General features: G+C 29.4%; 3 protein-coding genes across 3 annotated transcripts in view; 2 read left to right on the top strand and 1 right to left on the bottom strand.

The window, feature by feature from the left end:
• LOC125845218 (plasmodesmata-located protein 8) overlaps window positions 1–18,773 on the top strand; it is a 181,762-nt gene that overhangs the window by 123,247 nt on the left and 39,742 nt on the right. The gene's annotated exons all lie outside the window — the stretch shown is intronic.
• Window positions 8,293–10,124, top strand: LOC125845156 (arginase 1, mitochondrial-like). Its single transcript, XM_049524597.1, has 6 exons — window positions 8,293–8,466; window positions 8,580–8,739; window positions 8,849–8,982; window positions 9,074–9,283; window positions 9,369–9,479; window positions 9,701–10,124. Exons 1-6 carry the CDS (start codon window positions 8,326–8,328, stop codon window positions 9,959–9,961), a joined length of 1,017 nt encoding a protein of 338 aa, XP_049380554.1. The 5' UTR covers window positions 8,293–8,325; the 3' UTR covers window positions 9,962–10,124.
• Window positions 10,756–15,890, bottom strand: LOC125844971 (protein NRT1/ PTR FAMILY 7.3-like). The gene is made up of 5 exons (XM_049524342.1): window positions 15,718–15,890; window positions 13,385–13,499; window positions 12,642–12,859; window positions 11,971–12,530; window positions 10,756–11,857 (listed from the first exon to the last, which is right to left on the bottom strand). The coding sequence occupies exons 1-5, from the start codon at window positions 15,778–15,780 to the stop codon at window positions 10,990–10,992; spliced, it is 1,824 nt and encodes a 607-aa protein (XP_049380299.1). The 5' UTR covers window positions 15,781–15,890; the 3' UTR covers window positions 10,756–10,989.

Here is an 18,773-nt window from a genome sequence, read left to right as displayed (position 1 = left end):
AAGGGTTAAAAATGCCCTTAACGTATCCCAAATGGTTCAAAAATGCCCTCCTTCCACCTTTTGGTTTAAAAATGCCCTCAACGTTTTTTTAAGGTTTAAAATTGCCCTTTTTTAACAGCCGGCTGACATGGCAAATGCTGAGTCATTAAATTAGACAAATGGCTTCATCTTATTGGTCCACCTATTTTTTTAAATCCATCCCAACGACCCGACCCATCTATGCTAAAAAAGACAAAAACCCACCCACAAACCCATTTACACATTAACCTAACATATCCTTGAACTCCATTTTAGCACGATTCTCAGCCATTTTTTTTGTAGCAGCCGCCGAGGATGAAGGTTTAGGGTTGCAAATCACAACACCTTCTAGTTATGTTCTTCAGATGATACTTTTTTGTTTCTTCAATTTTTCGCTCAGTTGATTTCATTACTCTGCGACTAAGGTAATGTTTTCCTCTTTTACATTACAGAGTATATGTTAAAAATCATGTATTTTGAATCTTTTCATGCTTTGTTTACGTTGTGTTAGTTGCAGTGGTCCATGTCCCTTTTCTTTTATTTGTCTCTGTTTTCATTAATTTAGAGTTTTTAACTGCTAGTGGGGGTCCATGTCTTTTCTCGATTATATGCTTTATTTATACGTATTATATTTTATATTTTATTACACTGAGTATTGTCTGATGTGGGCTCTCTCCTTTTTTTGTTGTGTTGCATATTGACTCGATTCAAGAATGGTTGAACATGTTAATATATTAAGCATTAATTGCATCGCAAGAATAAAAAGAAAATCACCATTTATGGACGATAAAGGTTTAGTTACAATTTTATTATAATTAAGGAAAGAAAAAAATTATTTCAACATTCTATAATCACATTAAATATTCTAAACATTAATTGTATAGTTGGAAAGGAAAAGAAGATCCCTTTCGGAAAGAAATTTCTAATATCCTACTTCAAAACTTTTGGCACTCTATAATATTAAAAAGTATAGATCCCATTTAGAATAATTACGTATTTATAGGATGAAACAATTAGCGCAATTTTTTTTATTAACATAATAATTACGTATTTATGGGATGCATGGAAGTGATGAAACAATCAACTCATTTTAAAACTTTATTATTAACATAACGATTGAATATTGTGAAAATATAAAGAGAATCACCTTGAAAATAAAATTTTAATTACAATATATATTTTTATCTATTTATTTACTCTCTTTTTTAACCCTCTATTTTTTCTTCTCTTTCTTTCACGTTCTTTCAACAAAAAAATAAGAGTATTAACTTTTTTTTTTAATTATTGTCATTTATTTCATTTTCTTGTATTTTTATTTTTAATTTCATTAAATGCGTCTCTTTATTCTATTTTATGTATAAGCTAATTGTCCTTTCATATTCTTCATTAATGTTATTTACTAATATTAATTAAAAGTCATTATAATATTCATTTAAATACGGTAGCAAAAGGAGCCTCAATTCAAATCCAGCCATGATTTTTTTCACAATTTTCTTTTCCACCTTTTCAACATTGCTATTAAAAAATATGACTTTGGAGAGACATAAGGTAATCTTAACTTCCTTACTATTTTTATGTTTGTACTATTATGAAAATGTATTTTTTTAAAAAAATTATATAATCAACAAAAATTTGATGATAATATTGTATATAACAATAAAATTTTGAGGCATCTTTTATACTATCAAATAATTATATCAGCAAATTGAGATTTAAATTTTTTGAAATTGTTTGGTTGTTCTATATTTGAAAATTTGTAAAAAGGGGTTCATAATATGGATGTTTATATTAAATTAAATACAGATGCATTGTTCATATGATTCTTTTTTTTTCCAATTAATTTGGAAGGCTTTATTAAGCTAAACATCTTTTCTATCTTTCTATATTTTTTTTCATATTTCACTTGTAAAATTACATTAAATATATTAAATATATTGTTGTTACATTATTAGAGGATATTTAATATTTATTTTTCGATGAGAACTTGTAACTGTTTATGTAAGTTATCATGGCCTGATGTGATATATGCTCTGATTGTCGAGACATGTACGGAGGAGCAACTGACATGGAAAAAGTTCTTGTAGAAGCATCTTGTCATTTGAGTATTTTTATCTATATCACCCAAAATAATATATATTTTTTGTTGGATTATAAAGAGATGTTAAATGAAAAATTATCTCATTATTATAATTGATTGATTTATGTGTTTCATTATTCATGCATATTAGAAGGTTTGGTTTTATTTTTTGAAAAATAATATTAATTTTTTTTAATTATATTGTTCAGAAAATATTGATTGTTGAATTCAAACTATTATGTTTTTATTCGCGGGTTCAAAATTTATTTAAAAATAAAAAAATATTAATTACATGTTCAAAACTTACTTCCAAATGAAAATGTGTTAACTATATGTTCAAATAATTTTAAGCATGAAAGCTTATTTTGTTACTATTATAATAGAATAATTAACATGAATTTATCAACAAATTAACAAGAAGTCTTGACTTAAATTGTATTTAATAATTTTAACAAGTATAAGGAGCTTTGAATTTAAATAGTGTTAAGATTTTGATTTTTTTATTGACAAATAGTCTTAGATAAATTTTAATATTTTACTTAATTAATATGTCATATTCCTCTTGATATGTCATATTCTTCTTGCTAAAATATATTAAGTGGATATTTATCTTTTAGAAGGGTTGTAAATTTTTATATATACATGTTTCTTTTAAAATCTTGAATAAACTTATTGACTTGTGCTAAATAGTTATATCGATCAGTGGCGAATTTAGAGCCAAAAAATAGGGCACAGGCACCCGTGGTCTCTTCGTAAAATTAGATATTTTTTATATATATATATGTTTTAAGATTTTCGTATAATATTATATTCTGGCACCCGTACTACAAGAAGTCTAAATTGTCCACATGGTTAAATGTTGAGCTTTTGACCTTGAGGATTAAGGATCAATTCTCACTTCAATCCATTTTACTTGGTGCACCCATGTTCGAAAAATCCTAGATTCGCCTCTGTTAATTAATCTATATACAACAATAAAGTTAGGAAGAACTTAGTGAGGGTGATATTTTTCATTGGTCATGAAATACAATTATATTTTATTTTTTTAGATTTTTTCTTATTTATGTGCTATATTAAAAGAACTAAAAAAATATTTAACTCTGTTAATTATATTAAATGTGCAATGCAAAGAAATTAAAAGGACACTTTTAGAATATGTTAAATGTAAACTTAATTCGTCTTTATTTTCATTAATTACTCCCACACAATTTTTTATTATCAAGACCTATAAAATAATTAATAGTAATATTAATCATATTATTTGGTGTTTTAGCCCTATAAATAAAATCATTATAAGATTTTATAGAAGATCACATAGCCTTTTAGGTTGTTATATTTTCAATGCTTATATATTCATATTTTAATTTGATTTGAAGAATAAGATGAAGGATGATGTTCGATTTTTGAGAGTGGACGTCATAAAGAACTCGAAAGACATGTGTACTGATTTCATATTTTTCCTTCTATTTTTTAATGAGAAGGAATTATGAATGATTTTGCATTTTTATTGGTATATGTTCTCTTTATTTTGTACCTTGTGTGAATTTCTTATTGCAATTTTTTTTGTTCAAAATAATAAAAAACTTATAACTTTATTGGAAGTCTACTTAGTACTGACCAAACATTTTTCTCTCAATCAATATTGTATTTAATAAAATTATCAAAATTTTATCACCCTTTATAACCGCGCGAAGCGGGAACAAGTTCACTAGTATCTTTATGGAAGTCATTAACTTGATATAGGTATGACACCGATATTACTATTGCTAAAGACCTGCAGTAGGATTAGTGCATGTTTCATTTTATTTTATTTTTATCTTTGGTGACCTCAATTTCTTTAAAACTTTTACATTTTCTTTATTTTGAGTTCTTCTTCTTCTTCTATAATCACTGCATTTGTTATCATTGATTATTTGATGGGAGCATATCCAACACTCTACCCTTAAAGAGAAACTCTCAAAAGAAATAGAAAGGGGTGGAGAAGATGATGACTTCCATCGAAAATTTAATAATTTTAAATTAAAAGTTCATGATTTTCCGTTCGAACTTGCCGGAGGATTCAACTTATTGTGTGAGTACTATTAGTTACTTTTTCTATTTCATATTAACTAAATTTTTAGGATATATTTTATTATTTAAAGTTTAAGATGTATATTTGAGTTTTCTCTCTTTATATTTTCTCTTTCCTTTAATTAAGTTTGATACTCTATTTGTTTCTATTTACACATCGTTCTTACTAAAAATGGATGTTTCTTGATATTTGTCATTTCACAAAATCAATATATAAATGACATTTTTCTTCCTATTTTACTGTTGTTAGTTATTGTAAAGATATGACACCTGAGCCTAACTCAACCCCAAAAGCTAGCTCATGAGGGGAGGTTTGTTTAAGTCCATATAAGGAGACCAAATTCCATCCCTCTACCGATGTAGAACTTCTTAACAATTATTAGCCATGAAAGTATGAATTTGACCAACATAGAAAATTAAGTAATTTATTCATATTCATTGGTCAAATTAATTCATCAAAATAAATTAATTCATGTTCATTATTGAAAAATTGACTTCAAGAGAACATTAAATAAGAGTGCAATGATAAACTTACCTAGTTTATGAAAGGAAAATTATTTTCTAAGAGTTAAATTATACCACTTGCAAAGTTATTTTACTATTTCACAAAAGACAATAGGGGAAAGTATAATTTAAATTATGTCCTTAAATATTATTTTTAATAAATGTGCATTGCTTCACAAATTCTATTAATATGGAATAGAAGGAGTAAAATATCTAGAGTATGTTTGTTCTTTTTATTGTTATCACATTTTATTGTGTTCATATATTTTAATTTATTATGAGATAATGATATTGATGACATGTTCCTTTCACGAGAGAGATGGACATCTTAAAATTCAATTATTTAAAGTTTAAAATGGATATTTGATTTTTTTTTCATGTTTACTCTTTCCTTTAATTAAGTTTGATACTCCCTTTGTTTCTATTTACATATTGTTCTTACTAAAAATAGATATTTTTTTAATACTTGTAATTTCACAAAGTATTTTCTAAGGGATAAATTGTACTACTTGCAAGGTTATATTTATGATTTCACAAAAAACAACAGTGAAAAGTATGATTTAAATTTTATCCTTAAATATTATTTTTAATAAATATGCATTGTTTCACAAACTCTATTAATATGGAATAAAGGGAGTAAAATATCTAGAGTATGTTAGTTGTTTTTATTGTTATCAAATTTAATTGTTTTGTATGTTTCAATTTATTATGAGATAATGACATTGATGATATGTTCCTTTCACGAGAGAGATGGACATCTTAAAATTTAATTATTCAAAGTTTAAGATGGATATTTGAATTTTTTTTTCTTCATAGCTGCTCTTTCCTTTAATTAAGTTTGATGTTCCCTTTGTTTCTATTTACATATGTTCTTACTAAAAATAGTTGTTTTTTAATACTTGTCAATTCGCAAAATCAATATATAAATGACATTATTCTTACTATTTTACCTTTGGGAGCTTTTAGCAATGAAAGTATGAATTTGACCAATATAGAAAATTAAGTAATTTATTCATATTCATTGATAAAATTAATTAATCAAAATAAATTAATGCATGTTCATTTATTGAAAACTTGACTTCAAGAAAACATTAAATAAGAATACAATGATAACCTTACCTTGTTTAAGGGGAAGTACTCTCTATGTCTCTAATTACTTGTCCATTTTTACAAATCAAGTAATAACAATTTTTTTTTACCTATTATATCCTCAATTAATTAATTTTGAAAAAGTTAGAAATTTTTGAAAATCTTAAATTTTTAATTCCCACTTCATAATTAATAGGAGTAAAATGGTAAACACACTATGTCAATCATTGTTTTCTTAATAGGTATGTTAATTCAAAAGTGTTCAAGTAATTGAAGTCATTTTCTAAGAGATAAATTGCACTACTTGTAAAGTTATATTTATGATTTCACAAAAGACGATAGTGAAAAGTATGATTTAAATTATGTCCTTAAATATTATTTTTGATAAATGTGCATTGACTCACAAATTTAATTAATATGAAATAGAGGGGGTAAAACATCTAGAGTATATGCCTTGTTTTTATTGTTATCAAATTTTATTGTGTTGTATGTTTCAATTTATTATCAGATAATGACATTGATGACATGCTTTTCTCATGAGTGTAAATTGTGATAAGTCTATCCATTTGCTCATAAATTTAATTAATATGGAATAGAGGGAGTAAAATATCTAGAGTATGTTTGTTTTTATTGTTATCAAATTTTATTGTGTTCGTATGTTTCAACTTATTATGAGATAATGATATTGACGACATGTTCCTTTCACGCGAGAGATGGACATCTTAAAATTCAATTATTCAAAGTTTAAGATGGATATTTGAATATTTTTTCTTCATATTTTCTCTTTCTTTTAATTAAGTTTGATACTCCCTTTGTTTCTATTTACATATCGTTCTTACTAAAAATTTGTCATTTCACAAAATCAAGTTTTACCTTGAAAGTTATTAGCCATGAAAATATGAATTTGACCAACATAAAAAATTAATTAATCAAAATAAATTAATTCATGTTCATTTATTGAAAATTGACTTCAAGAGAACAATAAATAAGGGTGCAATAATAAACTTACCTAGTTTCTGAAGGAAAAATTACTTTCTAAAAGATAAATTGTACTACTTGCAAAGTTATATTTACAATTTCACAAAAGACAATAGTGGAAATTATAATTTAAATTATGTCCTTGAATGTTATTTTTAATAAATGTGCATTGCTTCACAAATTCTATTAATATGGAATAGAGGGAGTAAAATATCTAGAGTATGTTTGTTGTTTTTATTGTTATAAAATTTTATTGTGTTCGTATATTTCAATTTATTATGAGATAATGATATTGATGACAAGTTCCTGACGTGTTCCTTTCACGAGAGAGATGGACATCTTAATATTCAATTATTTAAAGTTTAAGATGGATATTTGATTTTTTTTTCCATACTCCCTCTGTCCCTAATTACTTGTCCACTTTTGAATTAGCACACATATTAATAAAACAATTAATGACATAGTGAAATTACCATTTTACCCCTATTAATTATGAAGTTGATAAATTAAAAACTTAAGATTTTCAAGAAATTCTACCTTTTTCAAAGTAATTAGTTGAGGGTATAATAGTAAAAAAATTTTTGTCCTTTCTTGATTTGTCAAAATGGAAAAGTAATTAGGGACAGCTAAAAAAGGAAAAGTGGACAAGTAATTAGGAACAAAGGGAATATTTATTCTGTCCTTTAATTAAGTTTGATGCTCCTTTTGTTTCTATTTACAGATCGTTCTTATTAAAAATAGATGTATTTCATAAAATCAATATATAAATGACACTATTCTTCCTATTTTACCCTTGAGAGTTATTAGCCTTGAAAATATGAATTTGACCAATATAGAAAATTAAGTAATTTACTCATATTCATTTAACAAATTAATTAATCAAAATAAATTAATTTATATTCATTTATTGAAAACTTGACTTCAAGAAAATATTAAATATGAGTACAATGATAAACTTACCTAGTTTAGGGGGAAGTATTTTCTAAGAGATAAATTAACTACTTGCAAAGTTAATTTCACAAAAGAGAATAGTGAAAATTATGATTTAAATTATGTCTTATTTTTAATAAATGTGCATTGCCTCACAAATTTAAATAGTAAAATATCTAGAGTATGTCTGTTGTTTTTATTGTTATCAAATTTTGTTGTGTCTGTATGTTTCAATTTATTATGAGATAATGAGATTGAGGACATGTTTTTTTAATGAGAGAAATGATTTGGCGTAAACAGTGAGAATTGCGATAAGTCCCCATCCATTCGCTGTAAGCAGAAGGACAGCATGCCCTTATCATATTTTTATGAGATAAAATGACATGTTTTTTTCATGAGAGTGTAAATTGCGATAAGTCTCCATCCATTCGCTCATCTTCCTTAGCTCTATATATTTAGCTTCAATTGCCTTTTCTTTTATCTCTCATCACTCTTACTTGCAGGTAGACTACTTATGATCTGCTTCATTTGTTCTGTAGTCACTTCCTCCTTTATTCTTGTTTACTTTGCATTTCTGCAATTTTTTTATAAAGCATTTTTGTTTTTGTTGTGTTGAATATTGAACTTGGTAGGATAATCAGAATTATATAGTAACAAATATGAAGAGTGCTGGTAGTATGGGAATCAACTATATGCAGAAATTGCTTACGTCAAATGTTCCAAAAGAATTGGTCAAAAAAGGACAGGATCGTGTTGTAGAGGCATCTCTTACACTTATTCGTGAAAGAGCAAAACTTAAGGTATACATTTTGAGTGGGGATTTGAATTTGAATTTTACCACCTCCATCCATCGTTCAAAATCTATGGAGTATATACATACATACATATTAAGTGACCTAAATTAAATTGATAGGGAGAGCTTGTTCGTGGTCTTGGAGGTGCAGTAGCCTCAACGGCTCTTCTTGGAATTCCTCTGGGACATAACTCTTCATTTCTCCAAGGCCCCGCATTTGCTCCTCCTCTTATACGAGAGGCTATTTGGTGTGGCAGTACAAACTCCACAACTGAGGAAGGTTAGTACTCAACTTTGGACAAATTATATATATATATATATATATAATTTGTTTTAGGGATTATATATCGATCAATCATATGTATTGACATTCCTAGCTAATTGTGCAGGAAAAGTATTAGATGATCAACGTGTCTTAACTGATGTTGGTGATCTGCCAGTTCAAGAGTTACGAGACACAGGCATAGATGATGATAGGTTGATGAGTATCGTAAGTGAATCTGTCAAGCTAGTTATGGACGAGGTAAACCATCATTTATATATGTAGGAGATCGAGGCTGTATATATGTTTCTAACATTTGTGTATTTTAATTTTGACTAGTTTAATTTTTCAGAATCCATTGCGCCCCTTGGTGTTAGGGGGTGATCACTCTATATCCTATCCTGTTGTAAGAGCTGTGTCTGAAAAGCTTGGAGGACCTATTGATATCCTTCACCTTGATGCTCATCCTGACATTTATCATGCCTTTGAAGGAAACAAATACTCACATGCATCAAGCTTTGCACGAATAATGGAGGGTGGTTATGCTCGACGCCTTTTGCAAGTAATATAAGCTACTTTCTTGGTTTAAACAATTAATATTACAATTATTAATTATTGTTACTTGATCTTGTTTAATTAATTTGTAGGTGGGAATTAGATCAATTAATATAGAAGGTCGAGAACAAGGAAAAAGGTTCGGTGTGGAGCAATATGAAATGCGAACATTTTCCCGAGACCGACAGTTTTTGGAGAATCTGGTCTGTACCATCACTTGAGGAATTCTGAATATTCTCATATTTATAGATCTCTCAGTCTCTGTATATATATCCTACTATAAGCTCAATTTCATTTTTTTTCGGTTAGTTACCAAATGTAGCAGCTCCTAGTCTCCATAGTCTATAAACTGGAATTTATTCATTATTTATTCAATTGCTTCATTGATAAGCTCAATTGCCTAATACTTTCCATTTACATTCAGAAACTTGGTGAAGGTGTAAAGGGCGTGTATATCTCTGTGGATGTTGACTGCTTGGATCCAGCACATGCTCCTGGAGTATCTCATATAGAGCCAGGCGGTCTCTCTTTCCGTGATGTTCTAAACATACTGCATAACCTTCAAGGTAATATTGTTGGTGCTGATGTCGTTGAGTACAACCCACAGCGTGATACTGCTGATGGCATGACTGCAATGGTTGCTGCGAAGCTAGTAAGAGAACTTGCTGCCAGGATGTCCAAGTGATCTGCACTAATTCTCAAGGAAGAATTTGTACTCATCTTTACTAGTGTTTATTTCCCATTGGATAGGTGCTCAGTTTCCTATTGCAAGGGGAATTATCTCATGTCACTGAATGGGATTATCTGTAAACTTGCCTCCTAAAATAAGCTATATTTGCAGTTCCTTATGTGACACTTATATCTATCTGGTATGAATTTTGTTGTGTATGGATGTTTTAAAAGGCATACACAGCAGTAGGAAAAAAGCCATGAACTCTTGTGTTGATAATTAAGACATAAAAATTGAAACTAAAATATTAAAAATTCAAGAGAAAATAAGTTTAGTATTTGCAAATATATACTTAAGAGAACTTCAAACAGAAAATGTTTGAGGGCGAACAATTCAAGATGCAAAAGTGTGCATGAGGCATTCTCGAGGCACACATGGCGGATAAATCATGGCATAATGTTATATGGGGAAAATGTATCATCTATCCCGACGTTAATCCATGAGACACTCTGCAGCTCCATGGCTGTCTCACAATGTTTAGATGCTGTATCACCCCTAAGGGAGTCCCAGATTTGCATTTTAAAACATTATCTTTCGTGGCGAGTTCTTTTGTGAAATTCCTAATCAATGGATTTGTCCATAAAATAGTTATGGAAGTCATTAACTTGATATAGGTATGACAACTATACAAACTATTGCTAAAGACCTGCAGTAGGATTAGTGCCTGTTCCAATGTTTGAATGATTTCAAGTCTCGTACTAGGAGATTATGAGTGGAGAGTGAACTCTGCCAAAGCATGAAAATATGTCTGTTCTGTCATCAATATGATCCGTGAAGCATTATAAGCAAAATCAAGATTGCAAGTGAGGTTTTGGTCAATGCCAAGATTGTCATAAAACATAAAACATTCAGTAACTAAAGCATGCTTTCTATTTAGTTTTCTTCTTTCCTCTTGAGTAAGTTTCCACAATGCTCAGCTTGATATTTTGTGTTTACTTCCTAAACAATAGAACAATTGTTGCTGAGTTACATTTTTCATTAGATCAAGCTGTAGCTTCCATAGCTTGTCCTACCTCTCGTTTTTCTAGTGCTATAGACTTATACCTCTTAGCGCACATAACGAATAGTACAAGATCTAGTGCAGTCAAAGCAGCTGAAAGGAAGAAGAACCTATCCAAGTGCCCGTCGTTTAAATTTGCAGGTACCCAACCTGGCTTTCCATGCCTTGTTGATATCTTCATTACTACAGTAAGTATGATGCTGCATAAGTAGCTACCTAGTGCCGAAGAAGACATGGACAAGCCAAGCCCCATGCTCTTCAGACTATCAGGAATTTGTGATGCAAAGAATTCCCACTGAGCAACATAGATGAATGCTTCCCCTACTCCTACAAGCACATATTGTGGTGTTTGCCAGAAAATACTCAAAGAACTTGTCTCTTCCCCTCCTTCATTAGCAAACCTTAGTCTCTGTTGTTCAACCAAGCCTGCAATCACCATAGCTACTGTTGAAATGACCAACCCTATCCCTATTCTTTGTAGCTCACTCGGAAGCTTAGGCTTGCTTTTGGTTAGTTTCACATACAGAGGAATCAAGATCTTCTCATAGCAAATAATGAAGGTGGATGTGCTTATGATGTCAAATGCTGTCATGCTTGCTGGTGGAATGTGAAAGCCCGAGATCATTGTGCTTGTGTTCATTGCAGATCCTTGCTCGACGAAGAGAGATAGCACTTGCACAAAGACAATGGATGCCAAGATTGTGCAGAACCATATTGGTAGTAGCCTTAGCACACATTTGACTTCTTCAACTTGTGTCACAGTACAAAGCCTCCATCGATTAGGAATTTCACTTTTATCTGGTAATATCAGCATGTCTGATGGGGTTATAACTGCAGCTCGATCAAGAAACCTATTCATACAAGTTACAAGAATGTGTCATATATTCGAGTTGATGAAATTAATCAGCATTATGGAGAACATCACTAAGTATTAAGATCCAAAAACAAGGCAAGCTAAACTTACTTGAAGTCATCTGTATGTGAGATTCTTCTGGTGCAGTCCTTTTCATTTCTTCCACGAGCTTCGTATAATCCCTCTCCATTGGAAGGAACTATAAGCTTTGTTTTCCTGATAGACGCGACAATTACCTGAGAGAACCTGGAAATGGGGTTGCAACTAGGTCTAATGTGTCGATACCTAGGAGCACCACTTATGATTGAGAGCAGAGCAACAAAGCCACAAGCTGTAGATATCCAAAAGGCAAGAACCCATCTTCCCATATTTTCCATATAAACCAGAAGTGTCTCAGCAACCAATGATCCAAGGTTTAGAGCAACATAGAAATAGCTAAAGAATTTCGTCTTGGAACGACTTTCTTCTGGATCCTCTTCATCAAATTGATCAGCTCCTAGTGTGGCTAGTGCTGGTTCTATAGAGCCACTCCCAAGAGCTAGCAGGTATATCGATAAATAGAACATAGTAACCTCGACTTGTGATTGAGGTTTACATAACTCTCCCAACTTGCCACACCCTTCAGGTTCCAGCATGAATGCTTGAGTTAACAGAGACAATACCACCAAACCCTGCAAAAAGCAAGTTGAGGGTCGGCTATATGAATCCTTACCGTTCAAAAACGCCAATTATTAAAAAAAGAATTGTGGGGCCAGAGAGGTTTATGGAAAAAGCTAACTTACAACATTCATAACAGCTAGAAAGACAACAGAAGTAAGGTATCTTCCAAGATAGGAATCACTTAGGAAAGCTCCAAGTAAAGAGAAAATATAAAGTGTTCCCATCCATTTGCTGAACATGGTTGCTGCTTCAGCATTTGACTGCCTTAATACAGTCTTTGAGAAAAGAACCATGTTCACTTCCACTCCAGTAAATGCAACTGCAGCTAATCCTTCACTCACTGTATCAATCAAAGAACAACAAGCTAATTAATCTAAATAACTATCCACTCTACTGATTAAACTAAAAATAGCCCGCGAACATATATAATATGTGCATGATCAAGTATAGTCAATATATAATCTATGTATACTTGCTAGAAAAAGTAAATAGTAGATCTGCCCTGCTATTTGTGTGAAGATTCCTCTTATCATAAAGAATAATATAATTATGCAATTTGTAAAAAATTTAAGTAATAGCAATCTATTTAGAACAATTCCTCATTTTCTTTCATCCTCTAGATGTATGTTTTAAAATCACAAAAGAGTTTATAACCCTTGTTAAGTTACATGCAATAACATATTAGATTATACTCTAATAGTATAAAAGTTCTTTACATCGTCAGTCTATGGTCATATACAAAATATTAGTACTTTTAATTCTTTGTTTCCTTAGTATTAAAAATATAACTAATTGGAACATATGATATAATAAGTGGTTGAATGGAAAAATGTTGTGGTAATGAGAGTATAATTAGTATATAGACCTAATAAGAGATATCCAGTTTTCCATCCACCAGTTTTTGCCTTGATTGCTGGTTTCCCATGCCTGTCTGTTGATCCATCTTTTGTACAACAATCCAAAAGTCTCTTTTTCCCTTCCTGTTGGCCATCCATAAAAAGATATTACACTTCAAATATTATTATATCCTAACATGAAATATGATGAGGTTTTACATTATATATATAAGCATGCTCCCTTTATTTTCTACCCCACCCTACCAAAAATAAATACTATAACAAAATGTTGTAGGAGATTTTCTTTTGGTACTTGAATTAACTTTGACTTACTTTATTATTTTTCAGGTAAAAATAATTTATAATATTTGAGTAGGATCATAAAGTAGATAACGCTGCCTTGTCATTGGTTCAAATTCTAGTAAAACAGTTTTTAAAAAGTTTTGAGTCAAAAAGAGGGGTAACTTTTATAGGATTATGTCAGATATGAATGTAGACACAATAAAATTGAGATAATAATGAAGTCTAAATAAAAGTTGACAAAGTAATTTTGACATTTAGTTCCTTTTTCCAAAAGAAATTTTGGCAAAATCAAAATGCAAATCTTAACAGCAACTAGATAGGAGTAATTTTGAATGACAAAAAAAAAACAAATCTGGTATTATATTCAGCTAACCTTGGTAGTGTAACTTTTTAAAAAAAAATCATTTAGTATTTGAAATTAATTGACCTGATTAAACTAAATTCATATAGTATAAGACTGACTCATTGAAAAAAAGAAACTTTCTATATTAGATTATTTTTTTATATCAAAACTCAATCTCGAGACGTCTAATTAAGAATTGAGTGATCATATTTATCTCGCGACAAATATTATTGATGGTAGAAGTAAAACCTTGCATATGTACAAGTCCATTTTTCACCAAATCACTCTTTATCCCTAATTAACCTCCTTTTCCGAAAAGAGAAAAAAACAAACGTATATTTATATTTTGTTGATGGACACAATACAAATTGGAAAAAAATGTACAAGTTATTGTGTTTTACGTATAAATTGGAGAGGACCAGATTTTTAATTTGTTATTTGAGAGTGGAAAAAAAAAGAGTTGATTAAGAAGACAACAAACACAATGAGATAATTAGTTGTTTATAATTAGAAGCTAACAGATGATCATACGTATTTACTTAATATCACACGAAACGCATGCACGAAAAAATTAGGTGACTTTGCAATTTGGTGTGCTCTCTAACACCTCTTCCGTCTCAATTTATCTGTTTTACTTCTTTTTATATAAATTTAATTCAAAAAAAATATCTCTTCATTTTTTTAAACTCTTTAATTTTAATTTTTCCGTGACATATTTTAGACAAAGAAATTAAAAAAAATTACTTTTTTAAACTCTGTGTTAAATTAAAATCAGATAAACAAATTGAAATGCAAGTTTGTTTTGTATCTATTAGATGTACAGAGTACATTTTAAAATAATCATTGCCAAGTAAATATATTCAAAACTGATATGAAGAGTGAAATAGAAAATAAATTAAATTATCCATTAACTATAGAGAGATTGAGTAAAAATAAGGTAGGTGTGGAATCCATCATTATATTTTTGAAAGTTTGCATTTGCATGATGGGACGAGAAGAAAGCATGCATTAATAGAGAAAAAATATTTTTTATTTTCAAAAAAGAAAGAAAGAAAAAGTTAAAGTTCATTTGTTTAATATTAATTAATTAAGCATGCCTCTTAATTTTTTCGTATCGTTTATTTGATTGATTAATTGCGGCTTCAAATTGAGTTCATATATAAATAAAGTAATAATATGTATCAAGCTTTTTGGAATTTTGGTCACATAAATAAGTGACAATACAATGATGGACGATGATTACCATTAATTTTTCATCATATTTACAACAAAACATTGATCATAATTCATATACCATACCCAAACTTTTTGGTTTATTTTTTAAAAGTTATTTTTCATATCAAATCAACTACAACGCTAAATCTAAATCCTTATCTAGTAAAAAATTCATAATTTAGACGTTGTAAATTCTATTTTTTTAAGACAAACAATAAATAATAAAATTGCATATGCATAGATATATATAATTCAACTCCAAAGTGTTTAAATAAATCCTTTAGGAGGTAATGAAAGTCATGTAACTCGATCATCTATTTGATAAATAGGCAATGTGGTACTTATTATGTTCTCAATCGATGGAATAAGAGTTGAATCTCTCAAAAAGAGATGGACAAATCCGTTGAATGAAGAATAAGCTATAGCATGTAAATCTTAATTCTGAAAAATGAGTAACTAAATCATTAAGACAAACTACATATAGTATTAAAAAAAATGTACCTCAGATTCAGTCATAGTAACTGAGGATTCATCTCTGACAGCAGACATTTGTTTGAGGTCCATGATTCCTCAATAGCTAAAACAAGAAGGGAGGTACTAGAATGAAGTACTACTAAAACAAGGAATTTATAGAGATCAAGAGGCAGGCCTATTTTTGGTGTGAATGATATTGCTTGTTTTTTTTTGTTTTCTTACGTGGGAACCATGCAAATCAATATCTATTTTAAGTGAAGTTGAGATAACATGAAAGTCTGTGAAATTGAAGTGAGGATTTATAGGCAAAGAAAGTGAAAACATAGTATTGGCCCACAAGTTTGGAATATAGCTAACAAAACAGTCAAATAGAATTCAAGTAAAAATTCCTCTTTTTGCTCTATCTTTTCTGTTTTTGGAGATTGCTTTTGTTATTTACTCCCTCGTCTCTAAGTTACTTGTCTAATTTTCTTTTTTTACTTGTCTATTTTGTCTAATAAAAAAAAGACAATTTTTTTTACCTATTGTGCCCTTAATTATTTAATTTTGAAAAAAATAAAACTTTTTGAAATTTTTTAATTTTTAATTCATTCATTTCATAATTAATAGGGGTAAATAATACACTTACTATATCAATATTTTCTTAGTAGGTGTCAATTAAAATTTAGACAAGTAATTAAAGACAGAACAAATATTATGTTAATTTAGATATACTCCCTCCATCTCAAAATAAGTGTCGCCTAAAAAAAAATTAGCCCAATGCGAAAAGAACTAAAGTTAATTTACATAACTACATATATTAATTTTTTTAGTAAAATTTCTAGACTGGTCTATTTGAGTATTTTAGATATTTATCTTAAAAGATAGATCTAGAAGTTTTAGATCCTTGTTAATAACTAAAGTTTGAACCCTTCTACTTGTATGAATTTGTATTCTAAACACTTCTACTTAATCATTTGTCAACTGAACTCTTAAACTCAATTAAAATGAGACTTTTAAACCCGTGTGTAGCTCACTCTGACACTCTCCTTTACATAAATGACATGTCATATATCCATGTCACATATAATAATGCCATGTCATAATTATCCTAATACATATTTTTTATTATATTAACCAAAATTAAATAAAAGGCAAAAAAAAATAAGTTTCTATTAAAAATTGATATTTCTCTCTTTGATTTTCTGCACTTCCCCAAACCTTCAACCACAATCAACAGAAATTGATTTCATTTTCAGGGTTTGCTATGGTTCTTCTTCCTCAGCTAGCGATGTTACGTTCTTCGTTGAACATCTTTGTCTCTAACAAATAAGCTAATGAGTGACAAGAGGAAGGTTGATGCTCTATTCGTGAGGCTTGTTTCGGTTGTTGAAATTGAATTTTTCTATGTGAAGAATAAGACTAAAACGCTTATAACAAATCAAACGAAGCTTGAATGTTGAAAGTTTGTTCATCGTGTGAATCGTCATGTTCGCTTCAAGGAATTAAAAGATGAAGTGACCAAGTTTGTGCCAAATCTTCCAATTGTTAGCTTCTACTTTTGCAGCAGCTATTAGTGAAATTAGAGAATAGGACCTTTGGCTCACTTGTAAGCAATCACTAAAGTTTGTTGTTAAGTTTTGTTTATGCAATTTTTCGGGTAAAAAAATTCGGAGCCATTGACGACGGAGGTTCAATGGAAGAAATAGGGAGGAGATGTAGCGGAATAAACGGGAGGGTTGGGCACTTTTGTATTTTTCTTTTTTCTTTTTATTATTTATCTATTTTTTCAAGTAAATTCATGTTTCCATTAGCTTTCACAAGTGTGATACCACGCTCTATAATTGACTCAGCAAAACAAATGCCATGTAAGCTCGGTCAATGGTCAGAGGGTTTAAATTTTTTATTTTAATTGAGTTTAAGGGTTCAGTTGACAAATGATTAAGTAAAAGTATTCAGAATACAAGCTCATACAAGTATAAGGATCCATCAGATCATTTCGCCTAAAACTATCCAATTTTTTTCGGATACATTCTGAATAATTTCTAGAAACATCCTAGACAAGTAGACATGGCAAAAGGCATTTGTAATCAGTTCTAGTTATTCCTTTACAAAGCTCTATTAGCCAAAAATCCTTTTTTTTTTCCTTTCTAAAAAATAATATATATATAAGTTTTTTAATTTCAACATTTTACATGACAAGTTTAACATCATAAAATTAAAAAAATATATTCAATCCTTTGTATGCCCTTTTGTTTATCCCTCCCTGAAAGCTCTTCCGTTTATATTTTTGGTGACTCAAACTCATAACTGTAAAATCGAAAATGAAGAGGGCAAACAAGTCTTTTGTATCTTGCGGAATGTGTTTCTTGTTTATTGGTGTCTTTCTAAACGTGGTATATATATTTGATACCAAAGTTGAAAGCATTTCAACCCGTAGATGTTACCATTTTCAATTTGTTTCAATAATACTTCAAATAATCTTCGCAAACGTTTAAATTGAGCTTTGTACCTACAAATAACCTTGATCAGAATAGTAACTCTTGAAATAGTTTAGAAACATTTGATCATGAATTTTTTAAATTATTTTTGAGATTAAAACTTGAAAAAATATATTTGATCATAAAATATTGAAGTTAACGAAAACATAACCAAATACCTACTAAATTTTCTAGCGGAAAATAGTACATACAGTAGTAATAATGATTAGAAGGTGGCATTTTGCTTAGTGTATTTTGTCGTATGCACGGACAGTACTTATCATCTTTGTCCTAAGCTAATAATCCAAATTAGTACTCTTAATAACAAATGACACAAAAGATTAATCTCATAATTTTCCTTTTGCTTTAATTCCCTTTTCATGTGTAGAATTAAGCTTCAGAAATTACTGTCTTGATACACAACAAACTAATAGGTAGTAACCAAGCTTCAGTTTTTCTTCATTTTTATAAATACTTATTTGGAATTTTAATTTTTAAAAGATATATAGATTATATAATAATCTAACAAGTAGTTATATAAAGTACCATTTTGGTCATTTTCTCCACATATTTATGCATTTACTGGTGGCCCCTTCACATTAGTTCAATGTTGGACTATTTGGT

Source organism: Solanum stenotomum, chromosome 1 (assembly GCF_019186545.1).
Source record: "Solanum stenotomum isolate F172 chromosome 1, ASM1918654v1, whole genome shotgun sequence".
NCBI lineage: Eukaryota > Viridiplantae > Streptophyta > Magnoliopsida > Solanales > Solanaceae > Solanum > Solanum stenotomum.
Note: the sequence above shows the minus strand (reverse complement) of the source record. Positions and strands in the feature narration are given on the sequence as shown.

Excerpts from the sequence above, each read along its gene's own strand:
- LOC125844971 (XM_049524342.1), bottom strand. The coding sequence starts at position 15,780 with ATGGACCTCAAACAAATGTCTGCTGTCAGAGATGAATCCTCAGTTACT. Across the intron at positions 13,500-15,717 it reads TTACTATGACTGAATCTGAG|GAAGGGAAAAAGAGACTTTT; the intron begins GTACATTTTTTT and ends GATGGCCAACAG. Across the intron at positions 12,531-12,641 it reads TTCTAGCTGTTATGAATGTT|GGTTTGGTGGTATTGTCTCT; the intron begins GTAAGTTAGCTT and ends TGCTTTTTGCAG.
- LOC125845156 (XM_049524597.1), top strand. The coding sequence starts at position 8,326 with ATGAAGAGTGCTGGTAGTATGGGAATCAACTATATGCAGAAATTGCTT. Across the intron at positions 9,284-9,368 it reads ATGCTCGACGCCTTTTGCAA|GTGGGAATTAGATCAATTAA; the intron begins GTAATATAAGCT and ends ATTAATTTGTAG. Across the intron at positions 9,480-9,700 it reads GACAGTTTTTGGAGAATCTG|AAACTTGGTGAAGGTGTAAA; the intron begins GTCTGTACCATC and ends ATTTACATTCAG.